Source organism: Vipera ursinii, assembly GCF_947247035.1.
Source record: "Vipera ursinii genome assembly, chromosome: 2".
Lineage (NCBI taxonomy): Eukaryota > Metazoa > Chordata > Lepidosauria > Squamata > Viperidae > Vipera > Vipera ursinii.
Window position 1 is genome coordinate 61,975,700 of NC_139513.1, and position 27,848 is coordinate 62,003,547.

General features: G+C 35.9%; 1 protein-coding gene across 8 annotated transcripts in view; it reads left to right on the forward strand.

Annotated features, from left to right (window-relative positions):
* Positions 1-27,848, forward strand: part of IQSEC1 (IQ motif and Sec7 domain ArfGEF 1) — a 309,585-nt gene that overhangs the window by 252,764 nt on the left and 28,973 nt on the right. For all 8 annotated transcript variants that reach the window (XM_083351704.1, XM_083351706.1, XM_083351705.1 and 5 more), the window contains 4 exons: positions 5,159-5,441; positions 8,365-9,629; positions 22,308-22,469; positions 26,784-26,906. In XM_083351704.1, the coding sequence (XP_083207830.1) occupies positions 5,159-5,441; positions 8,365-9,629; positions 22,308-22,469; positions 26,784-26,906 (1,833 nt within the window). The remainder of the gene's footprint in view (positions 1-5,158; positions 5,442-8,364; positions 9,630-22,307; positions 22,470-26,783; positions 26,907-27,848) is intronic.

Genomic DNA, 27,848 nt, shown 5'->3' on the forward strand with positions numbered 1-27,848 from the left:
AGCACAGAGCACATAACCACACTGAAAAGAGTTAAGATCACTGTGAAGTATAGCCAGATATCTTTGGCAAATGGATCAGCACAAATATCCATTGAGTGTATGACTGCCTTTAGTATAAAAGTCAGTATTCTTTCGATATGCAAAAATAAAATTAAGATTTTATTCAATTGTGTATGATTTTCAGGAATTAGGAAATAATCCATGGTGGCAATGCAGTTTGAGAAGCTTTGTGGTAAAATTCAGAAACTAGTTATTAGCATAGTCTCTGAAAATAATTTCATTGAGCTTACTGAGCTTCCAGTTTGCTCACTCCTCAAATCATATCTCATTAATACATATTTAAACTTCTATCTCTGGCTATGTGAAAAATGCTTGAGCAGACTACATGATTCAACTGGCTAAAGAACAGTTTATGTGAAATATATAATTGGAAATGATGGACACACTCTATCAAATAATAAAAGAAAGGCTCTCACAGCTGAGTGGGAGACTAACTGAGCTGTGGGCTAGCTTGGAAAGTGGGGGGGGGGGACGTCTTAGAAGTATTTCCAAAAGGATTTAAGTATTCTTGCTAATAAAGCTACAAGGGAATATTCCTGAAGTCACCAGGAATTGAGTTCAAGCTCAGAGAATTCACTTTGGCAGGCACAGTTGGCAAAAATATTGTAATTCACTGAGGAATATTCTTGATCCTTGTTCAATTTTTCTTTCAAAATATTTTTTACCTTGCATGAGTAAAATTTAAATGATTGAGAATGTTTTTAATTAGTAGTGTCACATTAAGAATAGTATAACCCATTTTAGTAAACAAGACATGTTGGCACATAAAGAATTTAGAAGATTTTGTTTGTTTGCAGAGTGCTCGGAGTCTTGGATTCTGTTTCTGGCAACTGAGATTAAACCACAGCCATGCCTCAAATGGTCTCATTCTTAAGGAATAGGATGTGAATACTGACATTTTACAAAATGTGCTGCATTTTTGCCATCTGAATGTACTCAGTAGTTATACATGACCTTTCAGTATCTTCCAAAAGTTGATGCATCTCTCAAGTAAAACACATTTCATAACCTTGCACTCATCCTCCATGTGGATTGAATAAGTCATAAAATTTCACCTTGTCCATGATTACATGTGTAAGGTGTAAGGCTAACAACATTGTTGCTGTGTTAATTAAAGTTTTCAGAGCTAATGTGATTTCACTTCTGCTCTCTTGATCGAAGCTCTGCCTTTTTTAAAAATACAAAAAGTAAGGCATTAGATATTTAAGAGAACCGTTCCCAGTCCCTGTCAGTTTATGCCCAGTGTCCTAATGCAATTTGAATTCAGATCATCATTAACATTCCTTATCTAGGTTACCACTGCATATGCTTAAATGCAACTACTAGAACAATAACTTATATTCTTTGGCACTACAAGTAGTCCTCAGCTTATAACCATTCACTTACTGATTATTCAAAGCTACAATGGCATTGAAAAAAGCGACTTACAATCAGTCCTCACATTTAAGACCGTCATAGCATCCCTACGGTCACCTGATCAAAATTTGGGTTCTTGGCAACCAGCATGTATTTATGATGGTTGCCCCATCCTGGAGTCATGTCATTGGCATGTGTGACCTGCCCTGCCCTGCCAGCTTCCAACAAACAAAGTGAATAGAGGAAGCCAGATTCCCATAACGGACTATGTGATTCTGTTAACAACCATGCCAAAAAATGTCATAAAATTGAATGTACTTCACTTAACAACTCACCTTGCTTAGCAGCGGAAATTCTGTTCTCAATTGTGGTCCCAAGTTGAGGACTACCTGTACCTGCTGTATTATAACAAGCCGTCTACATCACTACCAAAGTATTTTGCTAATTCTCTCAATTTTTCATAGACACCCAAATCCATTTTCCTTTTATATTTACATTCATTTTTGTACTCTGTGTATTTAGGTTTAAAGGCATTCAAAATAGATCTTATGTTACTTTAAATAGTTGTTGTAAATTTTTGTTTTTATCATAGCATTTAAGGATATGTTTAGAGAACAACGTGGTATTATCAAATATAAACCATGTTAAAATATCAGTGATACATTAAAAAGCTGCTTGCACTTTTTAAAAATACTGTTCAGTATTTGATAAATATTTATAGTTGAGGGAACTCAAAAGCTATGGAGTAATTGGAGAGAAAATAGAACAGTGTCACACATTATAAGTTACAATACGTTCCATTTTGGGTTAGTGTGTGGAGTGAACTCAGCCTTTGACTTATTAAACTTTTGCTGAAGAAACCATGAAGAAACTTACTCAGTCAAATCTAGATTCCCATGAAAAGTCTAATAAGCACTTTAAACATGAATCCCAACTTACTTTGTCGGATATTTTTAATCCATATTAATTCTGTTATTGACTTGAAGGAAGGGAAGCTGTTTTTAAATGTGAATAATAAAGTATATCTTATATAAAATAGGTAATTTAGCTATTATAGTCTACATTTATGGTGATCATATTCATTCTGAAACCCCATGCTAGAATAGCAAGTGAGGTTTGCTTTTAAACAGCTATTGTTTAAATATTAATGATTTTGTGTAATCAGAACAGAGAAATATATCTCAGACAATTTAATGTTTCATACCAGTTTTCCTTTTGATAATGTGTATACGCTTGCAGCTATGTCAGTGATGGAGGTAAGTGTGCATGTGTGTGTATCCTTTTAAGGAAGACAGGATGTTGGCAGTTTTGGTGATTGAATTCTTGTGGTTTTTCTGGGTGATAATAATTATAAAAGCCCCTTTTAAATCTGGCTTTGGGTTACTTCTGGATGGAAACCAACACTACTTTTCACTGGGAAATGGACAAAGAGATTGTTTTTTTATTTTTGATTGATTATGTGCCATTAAGTTGTTGTCACAGAGTTAATAATCACATCAATATATTTTCTCCATGATGATCTGTCCTAACCTGGTATTTTGGGTTTTCCAAAGATACAAGCATTGCAAATATAACTGAGTCAACCCACCTTGCTGTTGATCATCCTCTTCTCTTTCCTTCCATTTTTCCCAGGAGTAGAGGCTTTTTCCAGAGAATTAGGCCTTTTCATAATGTGTGCAAAGAAAGAGATTACATATTCTATTGCAGGGGTGTCAAACTGCCGGCCCGCGGGCCAGTTGCATTATACGGATGCCGCACCCACCCCAGCTCCGGCAATGCAAAAAAAGTTGTGATACGTCGCAACACATCACGTGACGCAGCGAGTTTGACACCCATGTTCTATTTGTTATAATGTCTTTCAAGCCTGCTTGTTTACCAAATTGCTATCTCTTGTATAAGCATCAAGGGGTCCACATTAACCCACTTCATATACTACTGGTCTTTGGTCAGTGACTTATGGGATTCAGATCTGGCAAGAGAGGCATATGACTGGTTCCATCTGCTAAAGAATGTCAACATTTGGGGCCCAGGAAGAAAGCCTGTTCCTGCTGTGGCACCCATCCTTTGAAACCTCATTCCCCTTGAACTTAGATTGGGTCCTGCCTTTCTGGGCCCTTTAAGAAGAGCCTGATGACATGACTACATCACCAGGCTTGTGGAGTCCAAGGATAGTCATGAGAATTTTCAGCGGTTATAGTGCATGAGATGTATTGTTTGCTGATTGTGATTGTGTTTTTAGTTTTTAATCGGGGTTTTAATGTGGTTTAATGCTTGTTTTGTATGTTTTTATACATTATTTTATATTTTTATTCTTTTTTCTGTCATTGTGAGCTACCCAGAATCACATAGGTGAGAGGGAGAGCTATATAAATTGAATAAATAGATAAATTCTGTGGATTAATTATCATTCTTACTCTTAACATTTGCATAAAACCAATAAACAAAATCCTCTTTAAAAAAATTAAGGATTTTTTTTCTATATTAGGTGCATGATCTTTATGATTTATGTTGGCATTCATCTAACACAGGCATGTCAAACTCACGACGTCACGTGGCATTGCATGACGTATCGGGACTTTTTCCCCATTGCCGGCAATGGGGTAGGCGCAGTTTTAGTGTGATGTATCCGGCCCGTGGGCCAGCAGTTTGACATGCCTGATCTAACAGTAACTTTTATAATCTTGCTGGCTACTGTGTTCCTTCATTCATCTCCATAGAGATTTGGCAGGAACTTGTTTTTCTTGTGGGTTTGGCATGTTTCTAAATCCTGTTGATGAAGCACTTTAGAGCCATTATGAACTGTTTATATTTTGGCAAGAAAGAAGCAACTTGAATACTTATTTTTACTTTATAAAGTTGTAACGGTAAGATTGAAAATAAAAGTGGAATGGAGAATTAATTAAAATTAAAATGAGATAATTAGTTTGAAACCTGTGCAATATTCACGTTTCAATAATGTATAATTCATTATATTATCGCATGAGTTGGAGTATTTTGCTTCTCCTGCAACATTTATTCAAACCTCAACACTGATTATTAAAATCATGCTTGATCTTTCATAAGAAATCCCAAATCTTATAACATATTGGTATCCACAAATAATTTATTGCATAATAGATGTTCTGGTGTCAGATCTGCAAATCTTGATGGACCTTTTATTGTGTTTTATGGGAAAAGCTGAATTTCTTCTAGGATTGCAATGGGCACGACTTTGCTCTCTTATATTACTGGATACTGGTTCCCATAGTTTCACTAAGCTAATTCCAGAAATGATTGGTTAGTTTACTGCTTTTATTGCTAATATACATACTTAATATACATATATCACATAGATATTTTTAGAGATTCCTATTAAAAATTACATGAAGCAAAGTTTAGAGTTGCCAAGGAAATGACAGTAATGTTTGAAATTTCTAAATCTGCGTTTTATGTGTGTTGCATTGTATTACATTACAAACAAACCAAATATTTGAGGAAAAAGTGCCAGAATTTTGCAAACATGATCATTTCTAGCTTCATAAAATGTGTATCTGAAAGTGAATATTTTAGACATGATTAATAGTTCATACTTAATTAATAGTTTAATTGTGAGCCACCAGAGTCATTTGCTAAGATGGGCGTCTATAGAAATCAATCAGTCAAACTAATAAGCCAGCATTTATTATATATGGAGCTGCAGCAGTAAAAAGCTATACTATACATCTTAACCATGTTGCATTTTACTCTCCTTTTTTTTCCCCAGTGTTGAGGGTGAAGGTCCTGGAAATGAAACTGGCACATCCCTGGATAGTTCATCTGCTTATCATCAAGGAACTATAACTCACAGTTCAGCTCTAAGTCCAGATCATTATGACCATTCTCCATATGGTCTATATTCTGTCTCCCCTGGACAGCAAAGGCCCCGGAGGCCGAAGCTTCAGCACTCAACATCAATATTAAGAAAACAAGCAGAAGAAGAAGCTATTAAAAGGTCACGGTCCCTTTCAGAAAGCTATGAACTCTCATCTGACTTGCAGGATAAACAGGTATTTGAGCTGTACTGCTGTATTAATCAAACTAAAAAAAAAGAAAGAAATGTGCCAATTGTTAGGTTTCTTGAGATTTTTTTTCATGAGTCTCTAGAATTTAGCATTTTTGTGTAAAGATAGTCCTTGATTTGCAACCACAATTATGACCCAAATATCTGTGGCTAAGCAAGGTGATTGTTAAGTGAGTCGTGCTTTTTGTCCCAGTTTCTAAGCAAATCACTGCAGTTGTTAAATGAATCACATGTTTGTTAAGCAAATCTGGCTTTTCCTGTTCACTTTGCTTATTGGAAGCCAGCTGGGAAGGTTGAAAATGGCAGTCATGTGACCCCAAGATGTTGTAGCCATCATAAAGTCACGCTGGTTTCCATTGCCCAAATTCTAATAACATGACTATAGGGAAGCTGTGATGGTTATAAGTCCAAAGACCAGTCATGAGTCATTTTTTTCAGTGCTGTTGTAACTTCAAACAACATCAAGGTATTGTAATAGTTTTGACTTGGAACCTCCCAGTTTATAGCTGGCAGAGTAGCGCTAAGAGTGCATCTTTATTCCCGACCATTGGACAGGAATGGTATTTTGCCCTCCCTGTGCTGGAAGCACCTGCCCTCCTGGCCAGTTTCCCTGGATTTTGCTGAAAGATGCCACATCGTTGCTCTTCCCCTCCTCTTCTCTGTTTTCTGAACTTCCTCTCATAACACAGTTAATGACTGTGGTGCATAAGGAAGACCTGAGTGACTCCAGCTACTTCACCTGTCCAGCTGTTCCCTAGCTCCTTGGCAAACATGGTTGCAGAGTAGCTTCCAGGAGGGAAATACTGCTAGTAACAAGGAGTTGTTGCACTGCTGAAAAGGGGAGGAGAAAAAGCCAGGATCTCCTTGCTTCCCACTGCTTTTAACGTCCTTTCAGCAGTATTGCTCATCTCAGGTGGAAAGCAGAGGGAAAGCAATAATGACAATAGTTACTTAGAGCTTTGCATGCTACAGCTGTTAAGTTGTAAGACAATGTTTGCTTTGGGAAAGGAAGGCAGAGGGAAAAACAAAAGTAGTGTCCTATCCTTCAGCAACTTGGCCAGGAAGGGAGCTCCTAACAATAGGAGGATGAGCCGCCATCATCCCTGGTCAAGCAGCAGGAACAAGTATGGGCTTCTGATATGGGCTCTGCCACAGCACTCTGCCATTTCGAGGTGCAGGCAAGAATCAGATACCGTCTCTTCAGCTTCCAGAATATTCCTCACCCTTGATCCAAGGAACTAGCCACATATATATAGCACTGGTATATAGCGTTCCTGGTACTATTGCACCGTGGAAAGTGCAAATTACTCCAAAAGTCTCTTTATACTTCAAGGTCACTATTTTCCATCTGCAACAGCCTTATGAGGGAGATGCACCATAGGCTGAACTGGTTGGGAACCTCAAAAGTTCCTGCTTTCCAAGTAATTATAAGTGGAGAATACCAAATGGCAATTGGTTTTCTTTTCTTTTTTTTCTGTGACAGAATGCATTTGATCATTTTTTAGCCTGCATCTTATTAAAAATAATCAGAAAATAAGCTACAGTTGCAGGAATTATAACCTCAAGAAAGGGTGACACATACCAAATTGAAAACCAAACATTTGTTTCATCAGACAACTGCCAATATCTATTTCTTGGCAGAATTGGAAAGGATTTTCAGGCGTAGTTGCTTCTTCTTCAGGGGATTACATTCAGGTTTCAGATCATAGGATTCAGATCATAGGATTTATGTTGTCATTCATGAAATAATGGTGATCTGGTTATTTAAAAAGCAATGCCATATACCGTATTTTTCGGACCATAAGACGCACCTGACCATAAGACGCACCCAGTTTTTAGAGCAGGAAAACAAGAAAAAAAATATTCTGAACCAAATAGTACCGGTATACTAGGAAGGAAGGAGGGGAGAGAGAGAGAGAAGGAAGGAAGGGAGGGAGGGAGGAAGGAAGAAAGAGAGATAGAGAAAGAAAGAAAGAAAGAAAGAAAGAAAGAAAGAAAGAAAGAAAGAAAGAAAGAAAGAAAGAAAGAAAGAAAGGAGGATGGAGGGAGCAAGGAAGAGAGAGAAAGAAAGAAAGAAAGAAGGAAGGAAGGGAGAAGGAAGGAAGGAAGAGAGAAGGAAGGAAGAGAAGGAAGGAAGAAAGAAGGGAGGGAGGGAGGAAGAAAGAGAGAAAGAAAGAAAGGTAGGTACCGGTAGTTTCTTTTCCCTGAATAGGTTTTCTAAGATGCCGAAGCAATTTCAAACAATTAGCAGTATTATCTTGCAAATGGGAAATCACTTCCAATAAACTTCGCAGAGAAACCTGCAGGGACAACTCCTCACGGCTTTGCTGGGGCAAGTCGCCTATGAGGTTTAGTTTAGCAAAAACTATTTCTTTAGCAGCGAGGTAAAAGAAAGAAAATGTGCGCGCGCAGGGAGGGGGAGGCAGTCAGAAGGCATGGCAGGCACGTCCGTATTTCCTCCCCTGCTGACCAATCACAGGGGCGGGGCAGAGAATTCCACATCTTCATTCAATCACGTCTCTCCAATGGAGCTGATGGACTGCATTGACTGAACGGGAGACAAGTGTTTTTGCTTACCTTCGGACCATAAGATGCACCTCGTTTTTCCACCCACTTTTGGGAGGGGAAAAGTGCGTCTTATGGTCCGAAAAATACGGTAGGTGGCCAAAGTGAGATGGTTAAAAAAAAGATTTCGTAGTGAGGGTTTTTATTTAATAAATTTGTGGGTAATGGCCTATATAATGATTCCCTCCCTTTTTGACTCTTAAGCCTTTTGTATTATATATGAAAAGGTCTCTCTGTTGCAGTTCTCAGGTTAATAAACTCCTCCTCATACAGCCCTTATGATGATTTGAGTTTGAAACCCATGCTTTAGAGGTTACATATTACAAAATACATTCTCTTTTTAGGTTGAAATGCTAGAACGAAAATATGGAGGCCGTCTCATAACTCGACATGCTGCTCGTACTATACAGACTGCTTTCCGCCAGTATCAGATGAACAAAAACTTTGAGCGGCTTAGAAGTTCTATGTCTGAAAATCGTATGTCAAGACGCATTGTACTATCCAATATGAGAATGCAGTTTTCATTTGAAGGACCTGAGAAAGTTCACAGTTCCTACTTTGAGGGGAAGCAAGTTTCTGTTACAAATGATGGATCAAAAATAGGAGCCCTTGTCCAGTCTGGATGTAATGATCTTGCTGAATCGACTACAATGAAATCTCCAGCAGCTTCCACAGACTTTGCTGATGCCATAACAGAATTGGAGGATGCTTTTTCAAGACAAGTAAAATCTCTTGCAGAATCCATTGATGATGCATTAAACTGTCGTAGTTTACATTCTGATGAGGTACAGATACCTGACCAAGTCAGAAGTCGTGAAATAGAAAGAGATAGTTGTGGTCCAACTAAATCAGCAAGCCATAATGTTGATCATAGGAAACTTGATGAAATGACTGCTTCCTATAGTGATGTTACATTATATATAGATGAGGAAGAGTTATCCCCACCACTTCCCCTTTCTCATCCTGTAGAAAGACCATCGAGCACAGAGTCTGACTTGAGACTTAGATCAATAAACCCTTCTCAAGAATACTGGTCTATGACACATAAAGACCATAAAATAGACACCGACACAAGTTGTAGGAGTACCCCTTCATTGGAATCCCAAGAACAGAGGATGAGGATGGATCATCTTCCTTTGCTAACCATAGAACCACCAAGTGACAGTTCAGTTGATTTAAGTGACCGTTCTGAAAGAGGATCACTGAAGAGGCAAAATGCATATGATCGGGGAATTAGTAGTCAGCAAGGTAGCCCAAAGCACATATCACATGGCCTCCCTAGCAAAGTAATATCCCGAGAAGATCCAGAAACTAGGCATAGACCTAGGCCTATTGACAGCCACTTGGCTATTAATGGTACCGCAAACAGGCAAAGCAAATCTGAATCTGATTATTCTGATGGAGATAATGATAGCATCAATAGCACTTCCAATTCTAACGACACAATAAATTGCAGTTCAGAATCATCTTCTCGAGACAGCTTAAGGGAACAAACTTTGAGCAAGCAAACATACCACAAAGAAACTCGTAATAGTTGGGATTCCCCTGCCTTCAGTAATGATATCATCAGGAAACGTCATTATAGAATTGGATTGAACCTTTTTAATAAGTGAGTAGAGTGCTTTTTCCTTTTTTTATGAAATGGTATTTACTTGATGCCTTGGGGTTCTTATATATACCAAGAAGTAATTTATCTTTACAGTGATGACTAAAACTGGCTACAATCACCTTGTAATCTCTCTCTCTCTCTCTCTCTCTCTCTCTCTCTCTCTCTCTCTCTCTCTCTCTCTCTCTCTCTCTCTCTCTCTCTCTCTCTCTCACCTGTCTTTTATTTACTTCATTGAAGTAGGTGTGATTTCTGCCTTGGTAACCTTGCATTGTTCTCCTAATTTCATGGTGTGCATTTTTCTCAGGTGGTCATTTTAAACTTTTAAATACCTTGTCTTTCAAAAGAAATTAAATATTGAAGGCATATTTAAAGAACTCAAGTAGACCATGCAAAAATAGAAAATCAATTAAGCAAGAAGTCACATTCTCCATTTTCAACATTTTATCATTCTCATCCACCTGTGATGTTCCATGTGCAATCTAAAAAACAGACAAAATTAAAATGGATCATTCATAATAATAGTTAACAGTCATTACAGTTATTTGTCCTGGCCAAAGGCTAGGATTAAGACTAGGGATGCCTTCAAAATACAATATGCTGCAATATTTTTATGTTGTTGTTTATATAGCTAAAACTGTCATCCTATGCAGCTAGAACTTCTGATTACTATTGTCTAAATTATACTATGGGTATAATAAAACTTTCTCTCTTCATTTTAATCAATGTTTTCAAAGCAGTTTAATTTAAAATAGTTCTATATTCTGATTGGAAGGCAATTAAAATAATAGCAAAGACTTTAATATCTATTTTTTTAAAAAAAAATCTATAAAATGTGAAATATTTTATATAGTACCGACTTACAATCACAATTGAACCTGGAATTTTGGTCATGAGTCATTGTTATTAAACTGGTCACCATGTGACCTGGCTCAATTTTATGACCATATCCTGGCTTTCCCAGGCGCTGTCATTAAGCAGCTGCACTGGTCCGTTAAGCAGAGTGTATAGTGCACGAGGTGGGGGAGGCCCTGGGGGGCCTGGCACAAATCTGCTTCAGTCTCCTCTAGGAATGTGGGCTTGATGGTTTGAACCCACGAAAGTCAAGCCGAAATTTCTCTATAAAACCATTGAGCTTATGAGGTGCGCCCAGCCCGGCCCTTAGTGAAGAAGAAAGAAAAAAAAATGTTAAAGGCAGCCAAACGTTTTCTGTTGGAATTGAGGGTGCTCTGTTCAGGAGAGCTGTGTTTTTTGCAGAGTCTTTAGAACAGGGGTGCCAAACTCGCAATGTCACGTGACGTGTCACGACGTATCGGGACTTTTTTTCCACTGCCAGCAGTGGGGTGGGCGCAGTTTCGCTATGACTCATCCGGCCCATGGGCCGGCAGTTTGACACCCCTGCTTTGGAAAGTGAGGCCAGCTCTTCCTTTTTCTTTCCACCTTCACCTCCAAAGTGAAGGTTAGCTGGTGTGTGGAATGCAGGGTGGTGAGGGTGGTTGTACTGGCACATCCCAGGCATGTGGCACTTCATGGGGAAATAGTTGCTTCGCAACCCAGTATACCCTTGGTGTCTCTCAGATGTTTGGAACTTCCCCATAGGCAGATGTTTTCCTGGATGTTCAGTCCTTCATAGGTGGGGGCCTTGGCTGCTTCATACTGCCAGTTGGAACTTCCCTGGGGTTTCAAGGCACAGATGGGGGAGGTGGGGTGTAATAGGCAGGTCTGGGGGCTGTAGCATCTCATAAGTGCAGGTAAGCTGGCAAGCACAGGTTGGGCACAGGTTAAATCCCGTCATTCAGCACCATTGTAATTTCGGTCACTAACTGAATTTCATTAAGTGAGGACTACCTGTATTAAGATATTTGTGAATTTTCTTCTTGCTTTACTTGCCTACTAGTTAACGTGCTCTGCAGTTTAAATAAATCCTAAACTGCTATTAAAAATTCACATTATTTTTTTAACTATCTAATGCAAGTTAACACTGGAATAACTATTGTGATATACATTAATCTTGATGTACTCATTTTAATAATTATATCCCTAAGATTGAATGGGAGTTTTGTCCATTGAGTTATATCCAGTGAAATTACATCTATTCATTTAGACATACTTAATTCACCATACTATGATAAACAAGCATGTTACAGGAACTACGCAAATTGTAATAATTAATCTCCTACAATAATCTGTAAATATAGTACACTCCAAAGGAAATTAGACTTAATGTATAGCCAGAAAATAAACTATTTTACTGTATAACATAAAGAAGCTTGGCTAATGACTTCACATAATTGTTAAGGGTTGTCTAACATACTGTATGTATGAACTAACATTCAGTGTGAAGCACCACTACAGCTTTAACATTTGTTTAGCAAACACAATTGGGACTGTCAACTCAGTCATTAACGTGATCGGTGAGCAAAAATGACTAAGTGTATGATCTTACTTCAGCTCTCCTTTGCTTTTATAGACCTTGCAAATGTTATAAAAATGAGGATTGGTCATAAAGTTATTTTTTCATTATCGTCATAACTGAATGGTAGCAACAAGGTACTTGCTAAACTATGACCTTCTGTAGACATCCAACATTGTATGCACCAACAGTTCTATACTACTCAACAGGAAAGGCATCTGGTCTAGGGGGAGGGCGTTGTCCAGTTTCATAGTTTGCAAGTCAGTTGGCTATGACAGGGGTGTCAAATTGCCATCCCGCAGGCCGGACGCGTCATGAAGAAACCGCGCTCACCCCATTGCTGGCAATGGAGAAAAAGCTATACGTTGCGTGACGTCACATGACGTTGCGGGTTTGACATGTCTGGGCTATGATATTTGATGTGTTCATTATCTTCAGTTAAAATTATTACATAGCCTATCTATAGCAAATAAAAATTTCAGAATATTCAATTTCATTTAAGATTCATAATTTGGTTAAATAAATATTGTTTTAAACAATTCTAATATAAGATTTTCTCTGTCTCAAACTCTGTAGATCTTCATGTAATCCCGTGTTTGCTGATTTATTTTGTTTTGACATCAGTACAAAATCAATATTTATTACAGTCCTCAGTACATGTATTTTGTAGTTTCACAAAAAAAAGTTTGTACAAATAAATAAGGAGAACCTTTGAGGGATTATCAGAAGTTCTATCACTTGGTATCTTGACAGTGTGAGATTGTTAATGAATATTAGATCCTAAAATAATGTTCCTTCAAAGGAGGGTTGACTTTCATGAACTGTTAGAATTGTTTTGCTCAACTGATAATGCAGAAGAAAACATGCTTTTTTGTTAACAACAAGGACAAGGTAATTTTGAAAAAAAATAGACTGGGAATTCTTTGCAATAACTTAGCTTGCTGCTTCATGAGACATTTTAGCTCACTTTTTCCAATTCAGCTTTCTTGTCTAGTTGGTTTCCTCATTTTTCCAACTAATGCTGAATAATATATATTCCAGGAATAGGGCAGACAAGTATGAATTCAAAACATGCAGTTTGGTGAATCACAGTGGAAAGTTTGGACTTCATATATTTATTTATGCTGACTTGCATACTTTTGATACTCATTTAAATTTGACCCATGCTGCACAATATTAAAGTGGGATAACCAATTGAGCAGCCTGCACCTTCCTCTACATGTTACTTGAAACAAATAATCTAATGAGCTCCAAATCTCAGGGCTGCATTCTATACTAAATTTTAGTTGGCGTGCAAGAATGAATACCATCCTGAAGTGATTAGGGTATGAGGAAAGCAAACTATTACAATACTGTATGAAACAATGTATTATTCTATACAGCTATATATATGAATGTACATATGTTTAAACCCTCCATAATACTATTTTTGCTCATAAATTGATAAGCTAAAGCTTTAAACAACTTTGACCTTCATTAACATGGTTATAAATTTGAGATGTTATAATCTCTTCATCTTGAGCTGAATATTTTTGTTCCTGTGTGTTCCAAGATTGCCTTTTTCAATGTAAAGCTGTGCAATGCTTCAGATAAAAAAAAATCCAAAAAAATTTTTAGAACACAGGTGTCAAACTTGTGACATCACGTGATGTGTTGCGATGTATTGTAATTTTTTTTCCCATTGCTGGGTGCAGTTTTAGCGTGACGCATCCGACCTGCGGGCCAGCAGTTTGACACCCCTGCTTTAGAGCATGTAGAGCACAGATGTGGTAACTGTGTCTTAATTCTTTAAAGTAGCAGTATCTTTTCCAAAATGCTGCAGCTGTTCTTAGAGCAGACAGCCATGTGATCCTTAAACTAAATTCAAGTACTTTAAATGATCACCAACACATTCTGCATGTATATTTCTCCAGATTCCGAAGCACCTTTTCCTCATTATTTCTGAAATACTGTACAGATTTTTTAGTAGTCTGGACAATAAATTAATTAGAATTCACTATAAATTTACTTGTGTTTTGGGGTGGGTGGGTTTTTATGTACTTATACAACCTTACATTTAATATAAAGTATTTTTATTTTTTTCCCACTTAATTATTCTTGAATAACGAATGTTATCCCAATAGCCAAGCTAACAATTTCATTAAAATCTATGACAAATACTCACAGACATCCAAACATCCCTATTTCCTGGCATTTTTTCTTTAAACTTCCCCACCACCCCAAATAGAATTTAGCAAATCTATTTTGTAGATTCAGTAAGATGCATTTGTTCTTTTTGTGTGTGTGTGTGTGTGGAACGTCTCAAAAATTTCTTGAAAACTTTAGCAGATTTCCAGCAAAGATAATTACTGATAACAACTCTTTTCTGGTTTGATAGTTATATATCTCCTTTAAACATTGCATCATCAGCCTCCTTCATTTGAAAGTCCAATACATTTTCTGCATCCTTCTCATTACTTGCCACATTTAAAAATAACAATAATAGAATTGGAAGGCACCTTGGAGGTCTTCTAGTCCAACCTTCTGCTCAGGCAGGAAACCCTATATATACCATTTCTGATAAATGGCTGTCCAGTCTCTTCTTAAAAACTTCCAGTGTTGGAGCATTCACAGCTTCTGGAGGTAGGTTGTTCCACTGATTAGTTGTTCTAACTGTCAGGAAGTTTCTCCTTAGTTCTAGGTTGCTTCTCTCCTTGATTAGTTTCCATCTGTTGCTTCTTGTCCTGCCTTCAGGTGCTTTGGAGAATAGCTTGACTCCCTCTTCTTTGTGGCAAGCCCTGAGATATTGGAACACTGCTATCATGTCACCCCTAGTCCTGGTTTATATACACATTCAGATTAATTTTAAACTTATCCAGAATATCTTGTTCTTCTTTTGTTTCTGAAATCTATATTCTAAGCACCCTTTTGCTGTTTAATACAGAAAATAATATTTTTTCAAAAGTGTTTAAACTATATTAAATGTTCTTTCTCTAAAGAGAAGACAACAACTGGTAAATGCAGTATAACTTGCTGTTCTGAAAGATCTTAATTTTTCTAAACGAATTGAAAAAAGCAGAAATCCAAAGTATTAAAACCTAGTTGGGTTTAATGTCCCTAAAAAAGTATGCATTGATGACTGAGCAAAGATGGGTTCACTTTCATCTCCTCAACTCCCAATCATTCAACCTATAAGATAATGTAAAACAGCAATTCCTGCAGTTTACTCTTGAAGAATAGCTGTACAGGGTTCCCCAAAGATTTTTTCTTACTCCAGGGAGATATTGGTGGCTTGGATTCTGCATCAAGCTATCTTCTCCATCATAATAACACTGTCCCATTATTAAGACATGTAGTTTGCCATGGCTCTCAGTTGGAAGTCTAAACGATACCATTTTCAAAGAACCTTAAAATATGGCTGTTCAGAAAAGCATTTGTGATATTGAAGATATTGCTGCCCAAATGGAAAACAGATTAGGGCCTTACTGTTTATATTTCTGATTTTTATATTTTAATTACATGTTGTTACTTAAAAGATACTCAAGGTCAACATATAAGCCAAATGAATAAATAAAATTGTCTTATTTATATGTGCCTTACATATTACTCAACAACAGCAACATAAGTAACAATACTTCCTTTTACATTTAAATAATCAAAAATCATAAAAAGGAATAAGGCTTTTTTAGGCCATGGATGGATTCAAGCTACAGATGAATGGAAGGACGGGTTCTTTTTTTAAGAAGGGTGCCAGAATCAAGAGTTCTTTTTATAACCATATAAAGAAAGTATGTAAATGTTCCCAAATGTTGAAAAAGTCTCTTTCATTGAGAAAACCCTGGAAACTGAAATTATTATATCATTCCTAGCCTATCAGGCCCATGCCTTTCTCATAGGAAACATTTTAGGCAAATTATTTGCTCAAAGAGATATCTGGGTTACGATTCAGCAAAATGTCATCATTTCAGTGCCTTCATCAGTGACCAGGATTGTGAAATGCTGACCAGAAATAAAAGAGCTTGATAGTTGACACAGTTATACAATTGTTAGATTAACACATATAATGTGTTATTTTGCATTTCTTATTCTTTGGAATTCAGCATAGCTGGGCTTCTTTGGAAAAATAGAGGCAGTTATTTAAAAAAATCACTTTAAAAATGAGGAACAAAAAGCAAGAGGCAAACAGTGATATTGTATCAATGAGATAAAGAAGAAATAAAAACAAGAGAATTATAATCAATATATTGAATCTAAAACACTATATGTATAATCAGAGTAAACAGTTGATAACCATGATAGCCTTCAAACATGCATCTCACCAAGTGCAAAAGACTATTTACTGTGCAATGCTTTGTGCAATCGGTTGTGTCAGTTTATCTAACTTTGAATATTACAGTAACTCATGATTACAGATCTCTAAAACAGATTTTGACCAGTTCCATGTACCAGGGGTGTCAATCTTCCTATTTGATTATAGTAAGAAGGGGATGGTGATTGTCCTCTTTTGTTTCTTTGCCCATGCAGATCTTGATAGAACTTAAATACTTTAAAGAAGGATTACATTTTAACACCATCTTCCCTATCTTGGGCCCTCTCCAAAACTCTGAATTTGTATTCCAAATTTTTTAGCACTGGCATTCTGATAAAGCAGTTCAGGGATCTGGAATTTACATATCTGGAGATTTTCCATAGCTTCAGATAGCTGTTTACAGTGCTGGTTATATTGGCTATGTATTAATTCTAGTACTAGAACTAGTGTGTCTTCCAATATCATTGCTGGGATAGAGGAGTTATAGCCACATTCTGCTTGTGGTTGTCTGTATTATAGTAATAACATACCAGGATGGTACTGTAGTTACCAGTTTATGTATTATTTTATGCATTGAAAAGTCTAATCCAGATAGATCCTTCTGCAACGTTTTACATGACTCAAATTTCCCTCCCAAATTATCTGAAACTTGGAAAAAATATTGATGAGATTTAAGTAATCTTTCCTAGAAATCACTTGGGCAAGAAAACTCACACAATCTTATACAAATGTGTCATAATCTGCTACAAGAATTTGGCTTTTTTGTTCAGTCTTTGTGAGAATTGATGATTTTTATAAAATTTTAACAATTTTAAAAACTATTTATGTTAATAGTTCTATTTAATTTTAGGGAGTTCTAAATACCATTATGGTTAAAATATTACTATCTGCACAATGTTGATTACTAGTACTATGACTTTATCAATTTTTATTCAACATCTACCCCATCCCAAAAAGAAAAGCGGGGAAAGAGACTGAACTGATGTTGGACCGAGCTATATATTGCTTCAATAAAGTGGTATCTTCAGCTGAATAAGATTTAATAATAATGCATGAGCTACATTTTCAACTGAGAAGCAGACGGTTTTCCCTCGTTTTGCCCAGTGGTGGGATTCAAATATGTGAACAACCAGTTCTCTATGTGAATGCCACTTCCGGAAGTCCGTTCTGGGCCTAGGCAACAAAAAATTAGCTACTGGTTCTGCTGAAGTGGTGCGAACCGGCTGAATCCCATCACTGGTTTCATCTATAAACCTTGCTTATTCCAGAGTTTGAACATCTGCATTTCAGGATTAAAAAAAAGTCTTGTTTTGTCAAGTAATACAGTCTTTCTACTTACCAGCCATTCTGTTTTAGAAGATGTACAAATAGTCTTCGGGCCTTTTCTCTTTCTTCTGTGTGATTGTCATTGAACATCGGACACCCCCAGAGGAGTGCTGAGAAACTATTATTTTAAATATCTCACAGTGCCATGGAACTATAATTTTTATTTATTTTTTATTTTAATTCCATTTATATCCCGCCCTTCTCTGAAGACTCAGGGCAGCTTACAAACTTAGCAGTATAATGCTTCAAGCCCTCTGTTAAGTTTAGATTCCCCGCTGCTCACTGCTGCTGCTTACCGGCACAGCTCATGGACATTGGAGGGGGCTCAACAAATGGCTTTTTGCTGAGGTTCCCTACAATTTTATAAGCTACCCTTATTATTTGAAACTCAGTGGTCAGAAAAAATGGGAATCACAGAACATCTCGTTATTCTCATCAGAAATTTGTATAGAGGTCAGACAGTTGCAGTACAACCAGAACATAGTGAAAAACACTGACTTCAGTTTGGCAAAGGAATGAGATAAAACTCTATACTCACTAAGGTGATGACATTGCCTTGATTACTGAAAATGCAAAGATTCTGCAAGCCCTAGTAATAAAGGCATACAATGAAAAATGGATCTAAAATTAAATATATAGAACAAATTAATGACAACGACAACCAGCCTTAGAAGTGAAAATGAAGATATTGAACTGGTGGAAAAATTCTGCCTTTTAGTATCAACCATCGACGATCAACAGTAAAAGAACAACCAATCAAGAAATACAGTGCGGACTAACACTTGGTAGAGCAGCTATGAAAGCCTTGAAAAAGATATTCAAATGCATGATGTACCTTTATAAATATCAGAATTGATGTGGTACTCCTACCCCATCCCCTGTTCTATCCCTGTTTAACTTTTTAGACTAGCCAAGATTGACTAGGTCAGGGGTGTCAAACTGCCAGCCCGTGGGCCGGATGCGTCACGAGGAAACGGTGCCCACCCCATTGCCACCAATGGGGAAGAAGTTCTGATATGTCATGCGACGTCACGTGACGTGAGTTTGACATGTCTGGACTAGGTGGTACCACCTGCTGTGACATAGCAGTAAATAAAAGGTCTTATTTTTTCACTTAAAGCTTTTAGTTTTAGGGAGGGAAACAGCATTACAGTCTTTGGATCATGTGTTGGCCAGTTATGATAAGGTTAGCAGATCATGTTTTGTCTGTATCTCTTTAAAATAGAATGGATAATAGATCATATGAATGGTAATCTGTCACAATCTGCATATCTTCATTTCATAAGTCAAAAGTGTTTTTGTCTCATAAATGTTGATGTGAATTATATTGCTTCTTTATTTCATTTGAAATTGGATTAGGCTATTATCTTCATCACTTAGCATCATATACAATATTATTTGCATAAGCCTGTCAAGAACTACTACTAAGGTGGTTTTGCACATAAACTGTTTTTCTACAATACATTATTTCGAAGTGTATAACACCGTGAAAAAAATCTTTGCCTTGCGTTACAGGTGTATCTGTCCTTTTTATCTTCTTTCATGTGTCTCATTTACATAACTAAAACTTTTACCCAGCAAACTACTGTGGCTGTGGATCTTCTCCCTTTTCTTGTAGCAATTAATTGATTTTCTGTTCAAATGCATTTTAATCACTATTTTGGAAGACTGACATTGTGCTAATAAATATAATTTTTGATTTTTGTCTGTTCCCTTTTATTTTTCTGGGAAAGTTCAGTATTTCTTCCATATTCCTTAATGTTTTATTCACATGATACTTTGTAACATTTGTTAAACTTGTGGTGTTTGGAAAAGATAAATTTTCTAAAAATAGTGTTTTAAAATATTGATACATTTAGCCATTTGTAGACTACCCCAAATTTTGAAATCTTAGAGCTTATCAATCAAATGTTTTATATTGAAAAAGAATGTTATAAAATATATATTTTAAAATGATATAACTAATTTTGTTATCAGTGATACTGATCATAGTAATAACATCTCACCCATCAAGATATTGTAGGAAGAGACCCATATTAGTTTATAATAGCCAAAACTCGGAGTCTGGTTGCAATGTTTCCAACTAATATATTTTATTAAAAATTAGCTTTCGTAAGCTGCAGCTCACAGCTAAAATCCTCTTTTGCCCAATTCACAGCTACTCTTAAATATATTTCTTCATAAAAGTAAACAAATTCATGCAGCAAGTCATTTAAGATTAGATGATTTATAATCATATTGAACATGAAGATTGAACATTCTTCCATTTCATTTAAGATATCCAGTTTTTCCAGCAAGGAAAAATGAGCACTAAGCTGCTATTTGAATTCCTTTGTTTGAGTTCCTAAGATACATTCTAATTAGATCCAGAAGTGATTTTTTTTATTCCTGCATAATACAGTGTAAACATGTTTCCACTTTTTGAATTTACATTGTACACATATACCGTGTGATAATAATAAGCATAATTCATGGTATATAATGGAATAATCTTCTTTTGCAGTCTCTTGTGGTGACTAATGGGCAGACTAATCAAAACCAAAGTCAGTCTTTTCTTAAAGGTCAAATCCCTGCCAGAACCTTTTGCTGTCTGTTTTCTCCTTGAGACACCATTTTTCCGTTCCTTCTGATGATGGATTTTGGTATACTAGTAAAAATTATCCTATTCTAAAAATAATATTGCAAAACATAATAGGATAGTACTGATAGAAGAAATCTGAGTTCAAATCAGCTGAATATGAATCTCCCTTTGGATCATTCCTCATGTTCACTGTCTCTAACATAAAGGGTATTTCTATATCTACAAAGGTGTTAAAAGAGAAGATAGAGGTAAAACTGAATTGGATCTAGAGCTCTGTATAAATGATGATCATATTATTGCCAAGATGTGTAAGCTTTTGTTAAAAATTAAAATAGAAGACAAACAAGTTAAAGATTGTGTATAAAATAGACAAAAATATTTGAGATATAATACAAAGTTGGTCTAATGGAATAGTACATGAAGAAAGGGTTGAAATTTACATTTAATTATAATTTTGAAGATAATTTTATAGATTGTCGGTACATGTCATCGGATAAAATGTCAAAAATATGTAAGGGAATTTAAAATATTTGTTGGAAATGTACTTAGACTTGAGGGAACTGAGGTGATTATTTTCATCTTTGGTGCACATGTCACAAAGCTAGAAAATATTGGGACCAAGTATGTACTTTGATGTATAAAATTTTAAAAGTTAATATACAATTGAAATCAAGGGTCTTTCTTTTGGGCTTAATGGACATACAAAGGGAAACATCTTACAGAACCTTGTTTTTATATGTTATAACAACAGCAAGACATTTATATGGTCAAAGATGGAAGACTTACGAATACCTACAATGGATGAATGAATGGTGAAGCTGGTAGAAATAGAGGAGATGGTGAAAGTGACAGCTTGATGGAAGAGAAGATTTTGACAAATTTTATTTCTACTTGAAAAACATTTTTGAATTTTTTGTCAGAAACTGAAAGGAATGAAAAGTTGATTTGGGGATTTGATCAGTAGACTTAGGTGGGATTATGGAAACAATGTAGATGAATGTTAAGTGTTTGAGTAAGAGTTACATGTATTTTTTAACTTACACTGGTACTAAAGAAAGTCAGAAGTCATTTTTCTTTTCTTCTTTCTGTCTTGCACTTTCACCCTTTTACTTTCCTGAGCTTTTTCTTTTTTCAGATTTTTATTTGTTTATCACAACTTTGTATTTTTTTTAATTGATAAAGATATATAGATAGGAAAATATTTAAAAGAAAAATGTTTATTTAGGGGTAAAAATATTATACAAAAGTTTTTCTGGTTCTTTATTGTTGTAATTGTTGCTTATGTACAAAACAGATTTTTGATTTAATTACTCATGTTAATTAAATATTGATGTAAAGATGAGATGTAAACAATTAGAATTAATGGTTTTTATATATTTTAGGGGATATGAGTTTCTCAGAATTTTGCAAATTTACATGAGATCACAGCTCGCTTTTACGATATAATGTTGACTGCTGAAGTTATTATGATAATTTCAAGGTGAAACATACCTTTAATGGATCATACCAGATAATTGATAACACAGATACACTTTAAAGCCTACTATGCACTTTTCAGACAATGGAAGAATTACTTTGGCTAGAATATTCATTTGACTTTAGTTGTCTAATTTCCAAATAGGTAGAGAAAATGCAGAAAACTTCAAGCTCAAAACAATTTTGAAAACTTAATGTATTTGGTATTCAAAAGAGTTTTCACATTGTATGAGTGGGCTTGTACAACGTAAGAGATAATTATCACCTTTCCTTTGACTGTTGCAAATAACCATGAGGTTGGCAGGGCTATATGGTTATGGAAGTTGTTGCATTTGTTTATGTATAAGATGAGTGAGATGCTCTGATTTACAGTAAAAGCTGTATGTGGATAAGGAATGCTGAGTCCTGTTTAATTTTTTGCCTCCACCCAACCTCTGCATTTCCTCAGCTTAGCTCAAATAAAAAGAAAAGAAAACAATCTTACTTTCAGTGTACAGGTTTGAACAGAAATGTTTGGATTATAAGCCTTTTAGGACAACCCAGAGCCTGGGGAAAAAGCAAAACAGGGAATCTTGTATTTGTATTTTTTCCCTTTAGAAAACCAGAAAAAGGAATCCAGTACCTGATCGACAGAGGCTTTGTGCCAGATACGCCTGTTGGAGTTGCCCATTTCCTGTTGCAGAGAAAAGGTCTCAGCAGACAAATGATTGGAGAGTTCCTGGGAAATCGACAAAAGCAGTTCAACAGGGATGTTTTAGAGTAAGTAACATATATGAAACTCTTGTTACACATTTAACTATGTGTTACATTAAAAGAAAAAAAGGTGATGCTGAGTGTCTTTTGTTTAAGTCAAAAGAAATTGTTCTTCTTTTATGTATAAATGTCTAAATCAGAGGACCCTAACCTTTTGAGCACTAGGGACCGGTTCCGTGGAGAGCACTTTTTCTGTGAACCAGAGGGGACATGGTTTCATGTCCTGCCCTGCTCAGTGGCAGGGCGACACTAGCGCCTGTGGAATGCTTGGGGCGGGACGACAGTGGCCAAGTGACCATGGCCCAGTAGTGGGCTGTGGCCCACAGTTTGGGGACCCTGCTCTAAATCACTTAGACAATGAGATTGGCAGTTTATAAATGTATAGAAATTTTATTAATAAAATAATTAAAATCAAGGTGAAGAAATTGTTCCATTTACTATCACATGCATGCATGCCGCTCAGCAGGACTAATGCAGATAAAGGTATAGAAAGGGTTTGTTTGTTTGTTTTGCTGTTTTGCACTTTATGATTACTTTTTACAAATTTTATGAGTTTACTGAAATAAAAAATACAAAGAAAAATGAAAATAATAAATAGGAAAGTAGGGGAGGAAAAAGAGAAGAGGAAGAAATGTAGGTTAAAAGAGGAAAGAAAAATAAAAGCATTGACTTCCAACTCTTTTTAGCCCCATAGAATAACATGCAACCTCAACTTTTATTTTCACATAGTAATATATACTAGCCATTTCTATAACAACCACCTGTCTAATCAGCAAAACCCAAATCAAAGTTTCATTATTTTTCTGCCTCAAGCACAAAATACAGAAGTGGTTTCCAACTAAAAATAAAGTTAGTTGTATTTTTTCTTTAATTAAAGCACCTCTGCTAACTCTATCGGCCTTTGAGCCAAATTTATGATTATTTAAAATAGATAGGCACATGTTCATTCAGTTGCAAATGGTACATTTGTTGTTTTTTAAAGCAAAATATGGTTTTTCTTTATAAAAATGATTATATAAGTCAACAGTGCCTTATATAATGATTGGAGCTAATCAGCCATATTTGCTGCCAGTCTCAAAATGCTAACAGCACCATGAATCAGACAGTCGTCCCTCCTGTTGATCAGTGGGAAAGTGCAAAGAACATTCGGTCAGTGCCCTTTTCCAAGGTGCTCCTGATCTGTAACAACACTAAAGTGTGCATGCACATGCAATTCTAACATACATCCCCTCCACCTTTTCAATAAATGTATTCATTAAATGTATTCATTTACCAGGTTGTTAAAAAAAAACCTGAGTGGTGTGTTTAAGAGAAGATTAATTGGCTGCAAAACAATTCTTCTGGCTTGAAGGAGAGCCTCAGAAACAGCAAAAATTAAATTATATCATGCCAGCCCTTTTGCAACCAGATGTTTTCCCAGGAGCTGCAATCTGTTATGGAAATGGAATAGGAGAAGCTGCATTCTAAACAATGATTGTAGATAAGCACCAGATTTTAAAACACTTAAAACCTATTCCTTGATAAGAATAGATAATACTGATTCCTTGAGTCTAGAAATTGATATAAAGCAGGGGTCTTCAAACTTGGCCCTTTTATGACTTGTGGACTTCAACTCCCAGAATTCCTCAGCCAGCATGCCTGGCTGAGGAATTCTGGGAGTTGAAGTCCAAAAGTCATAAAAGGGCCAAGTTTGAAGACCCCTGATATAAAGTAAGAATCCCCATCAGTGGAAAAACACCTACAGGTTTTGTGGAATTACAGTGATTCAAAGGAAAGAACCAGTTTTGCCTTAGTTTCAAATACATTAACACAGAGCCAGAAATACAGTAGATTAACTTCACAAGAACAGACAAGTCCAGTAGGACTGCAAGAATATGCCAAATACTTAGTGAAGCATCATTGTGGAAAATAAAAGTTCATTTGGTCTTGAAAGGATATGAGCAGGTAATATGTTGTCTCTTGTGCTTTTTTTGTGCATCTACTGAGCCTCTTCATAGTCATCTGAAATCTTAGAAGTATACAATGTAGTAGTTGGCTCCATGAGATGATTTTCTGGACTATGAAGCTAAGAATAGTCAAATATAATTGAATCGGAGACCACTAATAAACACCATGGTAGGGTAAACTGGAAAATCTAAAACCATTCCAGAAGATGACAGTGATGAACTCACTTGCATACTTTTGCCAAGAATGTTGCATGGAAGCGTCTCTAGTCATCTGAGCTGAATTAAGTAGATTTTAGCTTCTTATGCAGTAATTGGGGAACATAATTTATATTATATGCAAGTCCCTTGTGAGCTCTTCCCGGACTATTTTTTCATATTCATCCGAATACTGAAGCAAACTGTACTTAAAAATATCTTCCCTGATCTTTAATCTATCCTGGAAACAACTCTACATTTCAGTTCAGTTCTATTCCAAAGCTCTATATTTATAACAGTGGCCTGTAGTTTCAAATGCTGCTAGAAAAACTTATTTAAAACTAACAAATGAAATATTTTGTACAGGAATTGGACTACCTAAAAATACTGATACCTTTTTATATTTTGCATAAAAATTAGGAAAATTATTTCTTATGCCACTTCTTGATAGTTGCTCTATTTATTCAAACTTTTACAGATTAAACATTGATTACTTTATTCTTCTTTTAAGCCATGCAGTAGAGATTGAGCTACTTAAAGTAGCACTGGAATACAGCCAAAACATTAAATTAAATACACCATCACAACCTGCACTTAAATCAATCAGTATTAATTCACTTATATTTTAGCATGTTACTTTGTGCTCTGGACTTTATATAGCGCAAGAAAGCAGAAAAATATTCACATGCTATAGTGGTTCATATTTTCTTCCTTCATGTAAATGTCAGATTTTTTTTTAAAAAAGAACAAAATTAATTAGATATTAAATGCCACTCAAAATGCTGAGTTTCATTATAGTATGATAGCTACATCTTAGCTTAGTTTTCATTTAACCATCTTTTATTTATTTTTTGTATTGCTACCATAGCTAATTAGGTTGTAGGGAAAATTTTCCAATGACTAAAGTGCAAAATAGTAAATCAGAAATAGATTAAAAACTAATTTGACATCAGGTATTTCATTAATTGTTTAATGGTTGACACACACACACACACAAACACACACCCACCACGCTAAGGATATAATCAAGATAAATTCAATCCAGACAGTATCTTTAGTGGCATGTTATGGATGGAGAAGCAGGTTTTCACCTTTCCTTCAAAAATTGGTTCCCATTTGCCTTATTGTGGTTGTGGGTTCATACAAATTACAGCATTTTAGGAAAATTCCATGTCAGAAGAAAATGAACTCAGAGAGACCTTAGAAAGCAACAATACATTGAATAAGGGTAAACATTACTTGTCAGGGAAAAACTGGGCCTCGTGAATCCAGGCTGTACAGCCCAAATTCTGATTTAGACTCAAACCCTGCAGGAACAATGGTATCTTCATGCAGAGAATCAAAAGATTTGCACATTTAAAACTGCAGAATTTACAAGAAAAAATTAACTGAGGAGTATTGATCTACTCAGAAGACACTATTGGTTCTGCATAGATTTGCATTCTGAACTGCATTAGATATGTGCCAATTTTATTGTTAGTGAATCTTTTTATATAAGGCTTTCTGTCTGAGACAAAGCCAATGTTAGAAATACTCATATTTTGTATACTAATCAGACCCACTCTCTTGAATCAGCTGATTGTTTAAATTTTGTCCAGATTTGGAATTTGAATCATCCCTTTTAGACTAGACTAGAGCTTTGATTACTTATGTAACTATGTCTGCTCTGCTTATCCAATGGCTGAAATAGGACAGTACAGTTCCTACAAGAATTATTGGGAATCAGGTGGTATACAAGTTTTAAACATTGTTATTATAATTGCTTACATTTTTGTTTACATTTAGAACAAAAACCTAATAACAGTCAATCCAGAGGAATATCAGTGACATCAGCTCATGTCAGAGAAGTCCCTGAATTTGTTGCTGACATGTTGTGTGACAAAATATAATGGCAATATAAATAACAATTCCCTATGTGACCAATAAACCTATTCTATTCTATTCTATTCTATTCTATTCTATTCTATTCTATTCTATTCTATTCTATTCTATTCTATTCTATTCTATTCTATTCTATTCTATTCTATTCTATTCTATTCCACCCCACCCCACCCCACCCCATCTTATCGTATCCTATTCTATCCTTTCCTGTCCTATCCTATCCTATAAACCAGTTAAATTTACAAAAAGAAAACTGGCTAGGATAAACCAAGATAAATTAATGCTTTCTTTGTTTCAGCTGTGTTGTGGATGAAATGGACTTCTCAGCTATGGAACTGGATGAAGCTCTCAGGAAATTTCAAGCTCATATCCGTGTCCAAGGAGAAGCTCAGAAAGTAGAACGACTCATTGAAGCTTTTAGGTATGACACAGCAAGTTACAGCAACTGATTGAAAATGTATAAGTCTCAGAAATAGCACAGTTGAATATAGTTACTTTTTTAAAAAAATGGCATAAGTGATTGTTCAGATGATCTGTTTAAGATAAAATTATGTATATAATTATGTATATGTATATATATTGTAATTTCTGGTAGCTTAATTTGGTTGTTTTTTGTCATTTATTTTAAACAGAAGCAACAGAATGGTACTATTTCAGTTTAAGCCTTTAAAAAGAAATATATAGTCTCAAATTAACATGCATTGACTTATACAGTTACTATGATAACCTTGAATTAAGCAGTTCAGCTTAGTGCAGAAAAGATATTCACTCATTAAAACCTATTCAGATGTTCTTTTTCCTGGTGGAGATGTGACAAGAAATGTAAAAGTCATTGAGTGTTCCTAAAATAAAGATATTTATTTATTTATTTATTTATTTGATTTATATACCGCCCTTCTCCCGAAGGACTCAGGGCGGTGTACAGGGCAATAAAAATAAGAATACATGATACAAGATTTAAAGTTAAATGATTGTGCCCAATGTAGTAAGTTAGTTAAAAATAATGTTAAAACCCCAAACCCATCAGACCAGGCCGGCTTGTTCGAATAGATAAGTTTTTAGATCATGCCGGAAGGAGTGAAGATCGGGGGCCATCCATAGTTCAGCCGGTAAGCGGTTCCAAAGGATTGGTGCGCCCACCAAGAATGCTCTCCCCCTGGGGGTCACCAGCCGACATTCTCTAACCGGTGGTACCCTGAGGAGGCCCTCTCTGTGGGAGCGTACAGGACGGAGGGAAGTTGACGCCAGCAGTAGGTGCTCCTGTAGGTAATCCGGACCCATGCCATGTAGGGCTTTGTATGTCATCACCAGCACCTTATATCCTCGGGCATTGATTTATAGTTGTTAAATCAGTGGCATCATT